Source organism: Sesamum indicum, linkage group LG13 (genome assembly GCF_000512975.1).
Source record: "Sesamum indicum cultivar Zhongzhi No. 13 linkage group LG13, S_indicum_v1.0, whole genome shotgun sequence".
NCBI classification, from domain to species: domain Eukaryota; kingdom Viridiplantae; phylum Streptophyta; class Magnoliopsida; order Lamiales; family Pedaliaceae; genus Sesamum; species Sesamum indicum.
In genome coordinates this window covers 4,690,763-4,704,993 of record NC_026157.1, presented here as the reverse complement: position 1 = coordinate 4,704,993, position 14,231 = coordinate 4,690,763, and the positions used below count along the sequence as shown (strand labels likewise).

The 14,231-nt window shown below is 30.9% G+C and overlaps 1 protein-coding gene across 1 annotated transcript; it reads left to right on the top strand.

Moving 5' to 3' along the window:
* On the top strand, positions 10,445–13,891 carry LOC105176469. The gene is made up of 3 exons (XM_011099283.2): positions 10,445–10,969; positions 11,821–12,569; positions 13,054–13,891. The coding sequence occupies exons 1-3, from the start codon at positions 10,682–10,684 to the stop codon at positions 13,577–13,579; spliced, it is 1,563 nt and encodes a 520-aa protein (XP_011097585.1). The 5' UTR covers positions 10,445–10,681; the 3' UTR covers positions 13,580–13,891.

Sequence of the window (14,231 nt, the reverse complement as noted above, 5' to 3'; positions counted from 1 at the left end):
GCATGAAACATTTGCGATAGCAGTTTCATCGTGGCAGAAGGCTTTTTGAACTTTTTTTACTGTGGATTTAATGTATATATGTAGTATTGTACTGTTTCAAGTATCTTCTATAGACCTCATTTTATAGACACGAGCAATGTAGATAGCTTGGGCTCGAAGACTATAGATTTATTTACAAGGATCCATCTCCGATGATCAAGCTGTACTTTAATAAATTTTCAACCAATTAGTCAATTTAAAATAAAAAAATAATTTTTTATTTATTTTGGATTAATCCAACAAGATGCGTAAAGCTCATTTTTGGTATAAACACTTATTGCAAATTTGTTATCTTGAACCCATGCAAAGCTAATCATTTGGATTTTAATTTAAAATCAAATTACTACTCAATTATTTACGCTTTTAATTGATAATTTACACCAAAATTTTATATCAACACTCACATGTGATCATGTGAGGGCCCACCTCAAATATCTTTTAGACCGTTCATATGCATAATGCATTTAAAATTAAATAAATATATACATTTATTTATTTATTAAGGCATAAGGTTTTAGTCTTTTAAATAACTAGTTATGATAGACAAAATACGAATCGATTAAAATGTTCTTACTTCTTTCAACTACAAACAATGCCCATTAATATTTAACTAGTTATGTCCATAATTTTCTGTTCTATGTGCATTTAAAAGCAATTCATTTTAACACTTCCCATCAATTGTTTATTTTCATTTTTTATATCTTTATTTAATTAAATATATATACTAAAAATTTGAATTATACACATATATCGGCCCTGTTTCAATTGCTAGCAAATGTATACGATAAATCATGACTAGCTCTCATGAAATTTGTTATACTTACATATACCCCCTCATTGTTTGGAATTTTACTAAAATCTCCTTGATTTTAACAGTCATCCAACATCTGGTCTCTTCATCATCTTTTTAGGATTAACTGATTAAAATATCATTGTGAACTATAAATTATAAGTTCATTTTTTTTTTATAAATTGAGTGGATTTTTTTATAATTATTTATTTTTTTTCATCCACCTCATCTAAATTCTTTTTTGGCAAAATTTCAACTTTTTTTTCATAAAAAAAAATACAATTAAGATCAAAATTAATCATTTAAAAAATTATATAAATTTGATTACTCAAAAGAGTAAGGGGAAAAGGGTTGGGTGGGGGGGCAAATGCAATGATGGTGATGATGGAGATGAATGGGGGAAAGTGCAATTTCTTTATGGCAAGTGTCAATTTATATTTCTGAATAAAAGGCACTAATCTTTTTCACATCATTGATTGATGGATGATAAAGCTTTTTCCCCCCTTTCAATTTCAGATCCCTCACTTTTTTTTTTTTTTTTTTTAATAAATTTGAATTTTGAAATCATGATATACCTTTATGATCATCTTTTTTTCTTGTTTTGATCTTTTTTATGGTGTGATATGACAGCAATATATTGGATTTTAATTGGAAGACTTTTACCCAAAAGGAGATCTCCTCTTGTCTTTTTGGGAGGGTGGGTGGTTAACAATTTCAAATTTTATTTATTCATCTCATGACACGTTATTTCTATGTGTATATAATAAATAATTATTCATATTTTGAAATATATTATTAATAAAAATAAAATATATAAATCAATAATCATATTTTTTTAAAAAAAAAAACAACTTACGGTATTATCAACACTCCAAAAGAATTGATGTACTGGTGTTAAAATGATGTTGAGCCACTTTTGTAAAAAAAATAAAAAAATAAAAAAACTACTACAAATAATTTTAAAATTATCTAATTAGGGGTATAATTGTCCTATTTAAAAGTTAGTGTGATGGTGTCATTAGTGAGTATTATATGAATTAATATTTAATTTTTTTAAGGTAGCTGAATCTTTAAAATGCTACAGACTGCAGACCGGTAAATCTAAACACGCACTCTTAATGGGGTGTGTGTCGTGCGTTATTAAATTTGAAGGGTGTTTGGGTGAGCTTATAAGTTATTAAAAAAAATTTATAAGATATTTAAAATTTATGTTCGAGAGCATACAAAATTCTAAAAAATGCTCGCCAAAATTTTTAAAGAATGATGTTATAAAATCTAAAAATAAAATGTTATGAACTTATAAATTCGTTTTAAAAAAATAATAATAATAAGTTCCCAAATTATTTTTAAGAAATTATTTTAACTTTGGTCATATTAATTACAAAATCTAACATCTTTCGAACTCTATAATTTTATTTTATTTAAATACTATAAAAACCAATATCTTATAAATTATTAAAATATTTTAAATAAATTAAACCAAACAAGCCCTTAATACGTAGAATATCAGCTGTGGCAAGGAACACATTGGCCATGCCCTCAATGATGGCCATTCCACTACTTCACCCATACCCTTAAGGACAATTTATTCTTGATTTTCGACATCCTTTTTTATTTAGATAAATTATAATGAGACTTTTTTAGAATTAAAAGCATCTTTTTGTTGTTTTGAGAAATTACTAATACCCCTTAATTAATGGTCGTCCAACTCAATCTATTAGTTTCTGTTAGATTTTTATTTTTTTATTTTTTTTGTTAATTGATCAAAATGTCATTAATAACTAAAATTATAATATTACTTATATTTTAATTTTTTTATGAATTAAATCGATAATCTTTTTAATTTTTTAAAATTTTCTATTCAACTCGTCCAATTTCTTTTAATAGAAAAAGAAATACAACAAGATAATGTGGATAATTCCATGTCCCAATCCAAAAATTACATTATTTTTATCAAATAATAAAAAATATTAATAATTTTATAAATAATAAAGGGTATTCGTAATTATATTAAATTTCTGATGATTCATTGTAATTTACTCTTTTTATTTTGAATATTTCAGAGTATATTATTTCAAATTTAGTTTTCATTTCTATACAAGCACCAATTAAAATATTTTCAAGTATGGAAATTTTATGAGTGCTGAATATTTCGAAGAAAACTTGAAAATGAAACCAAACAAGGTCTTGCTTCAGGGCCTTGCCCAACAAAAATAAATTGAAAATTTAATTTAGTGGCTACCTATTATTATTGTACCATGTTTAGGTTAGGTGATAGTTTTAGGGATAACAAATAATTAGACAAAGTCTAATTCACATCAAAAAATTTCTCCAACTTTACTCACATTTTACATATGATGGTATGTATGAACTGGCAACTCTTGTCATTGGTTCATCATTTGCCTTTGAAAATAAAACAACAACAATAAATTACAATAAACTCTCCTAAAATTTATTATAATTATAATTATCTTATTGTTATTTAAAAAATTATAAATATTTTTTTTAAAAAATTAATAACCATCTAATAAATACTCCCTACAATGGATTGTCACGATAGGAAATTTCGTTACAAGAAAATAACTCATCAGCAAAGAGAAAAATTAGTGTGAGCTAATTAGTAACTAAAAATTTTTGTTGTTAATCTACACCATTTAATACAAGAAATTTACTTGCTAATGGAATTTATCAACGAAAATTTACTTGCTAACGAATTTAGCAATAAATTATTTAAAATATATATTAAATAATGTAGATTAATAGTAAAAGTTTAACTTACTAATTAGATCAAATGCTGATATATCAGTACCGAATTTCACAGCTATAGACGATTATTAATACCAGGAAATTTATTTATAATTTTTTAAATAATAAGGGAATAATTGTAATTATGATAGACCTTTACCTTTAAAAAAATTATATATGCAAAACTTAGCTTTTACAAAAGTATTAATGAAAAAAATAAATTATATCATTAATAACTCAAAACTATTACCTTAGCTAAATGTGGGCCTAATTTTTTTTAATTTATTCGGTTAGATTAATGTGTAAAAGTTTGTAATTCAACAATAAGTAGATATTTAGGACTAAAATTTACGTCCTCTTAATTATGAGACCTCAACTGTATTATTACAATATAAAATCCTTGAGGGGAATAGGTTAGGTTGATCACCTAATCCTTTGATCCTTCACTCTAATAGCGTCTAATTTTTTAGTACCTAAAATCTCAAAAACTCAGCCAATCATAATATTTCTATGGTTTCGAAAAAAAAAAAGATTTATATTTTAATTTTTTTTTATATATTCATCCTTAAATTACAATGAGATCTCCAGATATTTGAATTAATTACAAATACTTTCTTATTATTTGAAAAATTATAAATACTCTGTTAATATATGATGAAACTATGTAATTCTTAAATAGATGACTGAAATTATCAATTTTGCCCTTGTTGCATTTTTTTTTTTGAAAAATTATAAAAGTGGATGAAAGTTATTTAAGAAAAAATGTAAAAAAATGTCCACTTCGTCTATAAAAAAATTAATTTTTTTCAAAATAAATAAAATTGTAATTTATAATCAACTAAGGTAGTTTGGTCAGTTCATCATAATAAATTAATGAAAATCAGACGAAAACTAACGGATTAGATTAGTTCTTAGATGATTGTTAAAATTAAAGGAGTATTTATAATTATTTCATATTTCAAATTATGAAAAAAAAAATAATTGTAATTTATTCATGTGAAGAAATGTAGTTGGGGGGAGGGGGGAGGGAATTAATTAAATTGTTGAGGGGGTCCTCTTTTATTTTGATTTTGAGGCTCTCCAGAAATGTACTAGAAGCGTGCTCTTCCCGTCAGTAACTTCTTCCAAGTGGGGGACCCTACAAAAATTAGAAATCGTGATTTGAGGAATTCTATGTTAGAAAAAGTGGGGGAGTAAAAAAAAAAAAAAAAAGAAAATAAAAAATTATTATGGATAGAAAAAGACAGCACTGTGTGACCTGGCATTTTGAGTATCTGAGGTTTTTGGTTGGTTTAAATTCACTTCTCCATCCAACTTTCACTCCAAACAATATTAAAAAAAAAAAAAAAAACCTATATTTTTTGACCCAAAAAATCATATTGATTGAGTCAAACGCACTTGAGAATATATATTTGTATTATGTGCATATACTAAACTATTTCTATATAAAAATAAAATACTAAGTATTTTTCTTTTCTTTTTTGTTTTCCTTTTTCTACATCGTATTGTACTCTTTATTCCCTAAATTTCACGGTGCTTTTTATAGATATATTTATCGTATTTTGTATAATCACCATATTTATTTATTTAATTTTGATTTTTCTCACATAGCGATATTTATAATAAAAAATTATATTGAGTGTATATGTTAGCTTTATATAATTATATAGAATATCCCCTCAAATTTGGCGTAACTCCTTATAATTTGAGAAAGGAAAAATTATATATTTGGTCCTGTAATTTTAGATCGTTGGTAGTTTTGGTTCTTTAACTTATTCTATTTACACATTTAGCCATTTTTTTATGAATTTAGTTCTTAATATCTCATATTTGGTTTTTTTTTTTTTGGCAAATTTAATCCTGTCTTGACAATTTTGGTCATAACAACCTATATTATAGAATAAAAATTGAGTCTATTACAGTGTGAATAAGACCAAAATTGTCAATACATGACTAAATTTGCTAAAAAATGATTAAATGTGTATTTTGGACTATATTATGTCAAAAAAGAACTAAATATGTAAATAGAGTAAGTTACATGATTAAAAGTGCTAACGATTTAAAATTATAAAACTAAAAATATAATTTTATTTTTTAGAAATTACATCTAATACTTCCTAAGTTTGTTTCTATTCAACAAATAGATCCCTTTGTTAGTTAGAATTCATAAAAATTATTGATATTAGCAAAACAGTTGGATAAAAATCAACATTTATCTATGATGGACTAATTACTAACCTATTGTAAATCAAACAACTCCTTTTCTAATCAAATCATTTTTATACATTTTCATACGTTAATGCGTGTGAGTAGTGATTAATAAATGAGTAATAAATGAATTGAGTGATTAACGTCTAATTATATAAAATTTTAAGGAAGACATTGTAATTATTCATAATTATTATTAGTATAGGGGTAATAGAAGAAATTGACGTCAAAGGGAGGTCAGGCTTAGGTGAGTAGTGATTCACAGGGGAGGGGAGGGTGGCCCAAATCCAATACAGGGAAGGAAGCTGTTTTGGTGGATCATGAAAATGACTGACGGACTGTTAACACGCCATCATTTTCCCGACAAGAAAAATGGGTCCCGTCCTTGTCACCCGCAACCCTAAAGCCAGCCCCCCGCCCTTCAGATTTGTGTACGGACAGGTGTGGGTGGCAGGTGACACCCCCCACCCACCCATGCCCACCTGCTGCCCCCGTCTTTCCAATTTCCTAACCAATTCTTTTTACTTCCACAATATATATATATATATATATATATAATATCATCTTTTTATTACCATCAAGTTTTATTACGATCAACTTCTCAATGGAGTTGAAATGAAATTTATCTTTCAATAGTGGTTTTAGTTGAATATTCAGACATTTCATAAGGATGTAGGATTTTTTGGAAGATGTTCAAGAAAAGGACTTATGTTATATTAATCATCTGTCTTTAAACGATGATTCAGTGATTAAATTATCAATTTTTATATGAACTTTACGAGTTTAAAACTTAATGAAAACATAGAGCTCTTGCGATCCTACTTGGATATATTATGAACTAGCGTGATTTAAATGATTTTTTTCTGGTCGAGTCTCTTTAGATCTTTTCATGGTCGTGACCTACAAAGACCAATATGAGTCGGCATCGCAAGTGTTTTTCTCTAAAAAAAACCCTTTAATGATCAAGTCAATAACAAAGTTAACATAATTAGTTAAGAGCATATGGGGTGTATTAACTGGATATCTAGTTTGACTTTTGGATATAATATTTTAGGAACGAGCAACAACACAATCAAAATGTGGCATGCTTTTTTGTTTTCACATGTCTTATTATCAACAACCCTTGATCTTGATTTTCATCTAGTTTGGGCAGAATTAGACCTAACTCACCAATTAAAAGTGAAAGGAGTCTTGGACTTTTCAAGTATTTCGTTAATATGCAGAGGTAATTCAAGAATTATGCTAATTTATCCATATTGTAGCGACAATTGAATTCGTCACGATTATACGTATCATATAATTTGATTTAAATATAACCAAATCCGACTCGATTAAGAATTTGGGTCAAATGGACAATCACACATATGAGGGGGGTCCATGGCAAGAACCGAAAGCACCTAGGATGGAGGCACAATTGGTTGAGTGTGTTTGAGTAATGAAAATGTTGTCCAAATTAAGATTTTTCTGTCTTTTGCTCAATTGGCAATGACAATATTAATGGTAAAGTAGTTTTGCACATAATGATTAAGGATTCATGTGAGCCTCAGCCACCCACCCTTTCGGATTCGGTGGGATCGCTCAATCTACACGGATTCTATCATCACTTCTCACACTTGTAATTATTATTATTATTATGATTATAAATTTGGCACAGTTGCAATTCGGGTGTCTGATTTTTGAAATTATCACAATCATTTGCCTAGAATTCATAATAGCCTAATAATATGAGAGTTTACTTTCAAAACACATACATCTATTATTCGATTGAAAATTATAATTATCTTAAATGAGGTTTTGTAAAATCTTACAATATTTACTGGAAAAGTGTGTAATTACAAAAATATTATAAAAATAAATATTTTTTTTTGAAAAGATAAAAAAACCTTTAGGGAGTATTTGCGAAAATTTCTATTTTCAGAGAAGTGATTTTAATAGAGAAAGTTGGAAGTTGTGGTAGAACCAAAAATTGATAGTGTTTGTAAAAAAGGTAAAAAGAGATTAAAGCTAAATTGGGTAATGGTTATATTAATTTGAGCGTCAGAGTGCTAAAGCCTTTTTTGCAGATCTGCCTTCAAGATTTGCATTCGCTTCGATCTAAGCTTTAAACAATAGTCCATATCTATTGGACCTGTGTGTTTGTTGCATGCATTAATAAGGAATAGTAAATATAATTTTTCAAATTATAAAGAGTTAACGTATAATTACACCAATTGTTATAAGAGGACAGTGCAATTATCCTTTCTATTAATAATTAAAAGAAACAGAAAGGGGAAATGGGTCGCAATATTTTCAAAACCCAAACTAACTATTGGGCTGGTATGTATTCATACAGAATTTGGGCTTAAAAATAGATGGGCTAAATGGGCTCTATTTCAGATTATTGGTTGTTTGATCCAACCCCAATCGATTTTGGGGAACAGCAGGTGTTAATTTTGGTGCATGTGGACCTCATGATCAAACGATCACCGTCCATCCTATGGACCGCATATCCGCTTTGTTACTCTTGTCATGCTTTTGGTTTCCTCGATTTTCTTTTCTTTTATTTTGATTTACACCAAATTATTTTTATTTTTGTATAATTACAAAAATCACGTCTGATAAGTCAAAAAGTTATGCAATGATGTTGACATCTTCAGGATACATATAATTTTTCATAAATTAGGGATAGTTTGTATAAGAAAAAAAAATACAAGCAACCCCTTGTGATATTACAAATAAGCAAATTACTCCACCCCAAAAAGGAATAGCAATTTACCTTTCTGTGTTTTTAAATATATAGCAATTTACTCCCTGTGTTTTCTAAATGAAGTAATTTACCTTCCTAATAAATTGTTTTTATTTTTTTATAGGGAAAATAATTTACTCATTTGCAATATCACAGTGAAAAATTGCATTAATTCTGTTTGTGTAAACCATGTTCACATTCCTGGTGGTATATATGTAATTTTTTTTCGAAAAATAAGAGATGGTTTGTATAAAATAGGGATAATATTGATATAATTATCCCTTTAATTATTTAAGTAGAAGTGTTGTGGTAGGGAAGAATTCCAGAGAATTAAAACCTAAATTGAACAAAAATGGATGATAGAATAAGGTAAAACTTATGAGTACATGAACAAAATTCCTGATCATAACTAAGTTGAAGTCCCATAATTATAAAATTATGGACTCAAACTGTATCAATATGTGTGAGATGTTATTTTATTTTAATAGTAGGTATTTTTTGTTCACTTTGATATTAGTCGTTGATATAATTATCTGATATTGATACTCAGTATATAATTATTATAATTATCAAAAGCTATTAGATATAAATATTTTATATTAATGATGATAATCGATTTACTCATAAAAAATAATAATAATAATAAGGTACGTGTTTCATATGTTTTAAGAGGCTTTTTGTCAAAAAATCGGACCTTTGATGACTTTTACTTCTATGACTGAGTAGTTCTATGAGGTTTCTGGTCTGGATTTTGGAGGATTGCATTGTCGGACCAAGATTTTGGCGTGGAATTTGGAGGACCTGTTAATAAAGACAATTGTTTTTACGGTCTATTAGTAACCTTAATATATCAAAAAAAAATTATAATATGATGTGTACTGACATCTAGTTGCACTATTAGGATTTAAGAATTTTCACGAAAATTTTAAAATTAATGAAAAATTAACCTGTAAAATAGATGTTAGCACTCCAATACTTAAATCAGTCACGATTTAATAAATAAATAAAGGAGAAACTCAAAATAACATAAGAAATATAGTTGAATATGATGATTGAGTGATAAAATTCAAGTGTAACCCAAAAAGTGAGCTAAAGTAGCTAAAAGTCGAGAGTTGATGAGAGTGAGTATGAGATATTGTGTTATGAAAATGACTGCACGAAAAGTCAATTTATAAACGACTATGGAGTAAGATCCGAAAAACGGTTACATTGAATCATTCGCTTGAAAATTGCATGCATTAGCTACTCAAAAGAATACTCGGTTTGTGACTTGAACGTGTCTAGACGAAGATATGACCCTTTTGATTGAGTTTTGTCCAGTCAGTTTGAGAATTTGAGAATCTATTACTTGATGTTTAAAAAGTGAATTTCAATCGTATTACTAAGATTTGGTTGGAAATCTTTAAATATGATGTGTCCGAAAGTGTCAACGATCTGTGTAACATTTCGTTCCTACTTTATATTGATTCATCTTACTAGTTTAGGCTCGTTTTTTAAGTCTGCCAAGTTAGTAAGAATAAAGCAAGTTATGGACTTAATACTTTGCTTATAGAATATGGACCAACAAGACCTGACTTATTAGACTGTTAGGTGGGAGTTCAGCTCTTTATTTATGAATTTTGAGAAAAAATGTTTAACGAACATTACTGTATATGGACCACATATACTGCTATTCCAACGTAAAAAAAATTTACTAATAGAAAAAACGATTAATATTTCAAATATAATACACATTTCTTGTTTCCTTACTATTGTTCTACAGAATAATAATTGTATTTTATTTTTCTTCTATTATATTTGGAAAAACATTTCTCAAAAATTTCAAGAATCAAAATCAGTGCTAATGTTAACTACTCCAAGAATGCTGGAACAACAATATCTATATATCTCTATCCACAAGTAGTAATTCCCACTTTTAGCATAAGATTGTCTTAAATTTTGGGACACTTGTGAATCTCCCATTGCTTACAATTCAAGCACAAGAAATGCGAAACATAAACAACAAGAATTCCTACGAAAATTCTTGTTTATTACATACATATACATGTACCCCACCTAAATCCACCCAACTATAGACCTTCTCTTTCATACTCACATCTTAGTCAACCCCCACCACGACCGCCCACCGCCCCGCCGGGGATCCGCCGGATTTATGATTGAAGAAGCTCAAAGAGATGGGATCAGAGACGGTGACTTTAGTTCTTGTAAATTTAGCCGGTATAATGGAGCGGGCCGATGAGTCTTTGCTGCCGGGGGTGTATAAGGAAGTCGGGGCGGCGCTGCACGCCGACCCGACACGGTTAGGCTCGCTCACCCTCTTCAGATCCATTGTGCAGTCGTCTTGCTACCCGCTCGCCGCCTATCTCGCCGTCCGCCACAATAGGACTCACGTCATCGCACTCGGCGCGTTCCTCTGGGCCGCCGCCACCTTCCTCGTCGCCGTTTCCTCCACTTTCACCGAGGTTACTGCAGCTTCCAATTTTTTTACTTCTTTTTTGTATATCAAAATTTGCTTCTTTTTCTTTTTTTTCTTTCTTGTGAACTGTTGCAAGTTTGATTGTGCGTTTCTTGAAATGAGTTTCCTTTCTTTAATATTTAGCGAATTGCGAATTTTTATGGTCGGATATCATTAACGACAAGAATTGTGCACACCATAGATATTGAAAAGCTTTTGGAGTGGAACAAAATGTGGATGCACGAAAACAGATATTATCCCGACTCTGTTAAGTTACTTGTTGAAAGAATGGATTTTTCGATTTCTTCCTAATTCAGCAATTATAGTTGTTAGTAATCAGTGTGGTTCGGTTTGCATCCGATCGGAAAATTCTTGCTTAAATTAGGTTTGGCCAGACTCAACATATCATATAATAAGTGATATTATAAGTGTAATGTGATTGATCAGTGTTCTTATATTATATCAGTGTTCGATTAACTTGAGTCTGATTACACTGGTTCAGGGCTAAATTTTCTGCAATGGACTTGTTTCTCAATACTGCTTCCTGTCTTTGAGGAAGTGTTAGAAAAAAAAAATGAGAGGGGTTGTAGTTTGAATGTGTCCAAGATTTTGGGAGACAAGTTGAAGGAGTTGCCTCTATTTTGTAGAATCATAACCGTTGTAGCAAAGAAGTTGTGAATGAATTTAACTTAGAAATAGTCTGTGGGTGTGTGTCATTCAAATTTTCTTACAATTGTAATTTTTATAACCCAATTATCTGGAATGAGTTGAGAGAAATCTAAATTTAGCATCTCTTTGTAGGTTTTGCATACTGCATTAGCATCATCAGATGTTTGGTGTTTTTATCTTATACCGTAGGTGGCAATATCAAGAGGCTTGAACGGGATTGGACTAGCCATTGTCACTCCCGCAATTCAGTCCCTGGTTGCCGACTCAACTGATGACAGCAACCGTGGTACTGCTTTTGGTTGGCTACAGCTGACGGGAAACTTAGGTTCCATTATCGGTGGGCTAGTTTCTGTCCTGATAGCCTCAACATCGTTCATGGGAATCCCCGGTTGGAGAATTGCCTTTCACCTAGTAGGACTCTTGAGTGTTGTTATAGGCGTTCTTGTCCGTCTCTTTGCTAACGATCCTCGTTTTTCTGAGCGAGATGGTAAGAAGGATCAAGATCGGCATAAACCGTTTCGTGAAGAGGTAAAAGACCTGATCAAAGAAGCAAAAGCGGTTATAAAAGTGCCCTCGTTCCAGATACTGGTTGCTCAAGGTGTCTCAGGCTCATTCCCCTGGTCGTCTCTGTCATTTGCTCCCATGTGGTTGGAGCTGATGGGGTTCTCTCACGAGACAACGGCTCTGATATGGACTTTGTTTAATGTTGCTGGATCGTTGGGAGGGTTGTTTGGTGGAAAGATGGGCGACGTTCTTGCCAAACGGTTGCCCAATGCTGGGAGGATTATTTTATCTCAGATAAGCTCTGGTTCAGCTATCCCTTTAGCAGCTATTTTGATGCTGGGATTGCCAGATGACCCTTCCACTGCAGCGACGCATGGTTTCGTGTTTTTTATTATGGGATTTTTCATCTCTTGGAATGCTCCGGCAACTAACAAGTAGGTCTCTTGAAACCTTTAATTCTTCTATGCATACGCCAAATTGCCATTTGACTTCTTGAGTGTTTGCAATAATTTTTGCTTTTATTGTGTAAATAAGTAGTGAAAGTTGTGAGTGTTTGAAAACAAAATTGAAAAGGACAAAAAGATGAAGTTGGGAGTGTTTGAAAATAAAATTAAAAACGGCAAAAAAGCTGAATTGGAGTCGTTTGGAGAAAAAGGTTAATATACTTACAGTTTTATGAATAAGTTGGAAAAGCTGGTATGAAGAAACTTATAGTCTCTGGCTCAATTTAAGCAATTCAAAAAGCATAAATTTTTAAATGAAAAAACACTATTTTCATCTTATTTTGAACAAAAAATAATAAGCACTTGAATTAAGCTACTACAAAAACCCCGTTAGTGTAATTTACTAACTGTACTTATTTATTGTTCATTTGAGTAATGAATTTTTCTAACATTTTCTCTTCCAATACGCCCACAGCCCAATATTTGCTGAAATAGTACCAGAGAGAGCTCGAACGAGCATCTATGCACTGGACAGGTCGTTCGAGTCCATACTGTCTTCATTTGCTCCTCCGGTCGTTGGAATATTAGCTCAGCAGGTGTACGGCTATAAACCGCCTCCAAAGGGATCGGTCGACTCAAAAACGATCGAAACGGACAGAGAAAATGCTGCGTCTCTTGGCAAAGCACTCTACACTGCAATAGGCATACCGATGGCAATCTGCTGCTCCTTCTACTCGTTTCTCTACTGCACGTATCCGAGGGACAGAGATCGAGCAAAGATGGACGCTTTAATCGAGTCGGAGCTGCAGCAGATGGAAACGGAGAATTCTGTTGTAGTAGATGAGTACAGTCAACTTCATGGTTCAGAATCCAATCAATTACATGGAAAGGAGAGAAGCGTTATTGATATAGACTATGAAGGGGACGAAACCGCTGAATTTAATGAGAACGACAAGCAGAGGCTGCTGTCTCGTGAGCTTACATTCTCAGACAAACTGTGAAACTGATACTGATCAAGTTGCAAATTTCAGTGCCGGAAATCGGTGGAATTCTTCTGGGTCTGAGCTCTTCGATGCTTTGCGCCCCGTCGATTTCTGTGGGATTCGCAGAGACCAAGAGGTTAGTTTTCATCTTGCAATTTTCCACAGCTTTTAGACTTTACACGTGCACATATAACCAAGTTACTTGTGACAAGGGATTCATTTAATTGCACATCCTGGATTCATCTTCCCATGATGTAAAAACATCGAATGTTGATGGTTTTCCCCCCGACTAATTTACTTTGATATGAATATCTTTTTCTTCCGTGCTTACACAATTGCATGCTTTTCTACGTTAGAACTGTTATATTAAATGATTATCCTCTTTTAACAGTTTATATATTTTGATGACAAGGTCATTAAACCGGTATTATAACGAAGCAAAACATGTCATTTCCGATATCACCGCCACCAAATTTATGATAAGAATTTCACATGCTAAGTTTCATGTAGAGAAGATTCTTAATTACACTTAAACTCTCTTTAAAAATACGAAATTACACTTTTACTAATATGGAAAGTGTGTTTCCTTGTACTAAAAAGTGACTTAAAAAACAAACAGTGAGAGTGAATGTGAAGATGTATGCTTGGAGAAAGATTTCAATTATTGCAA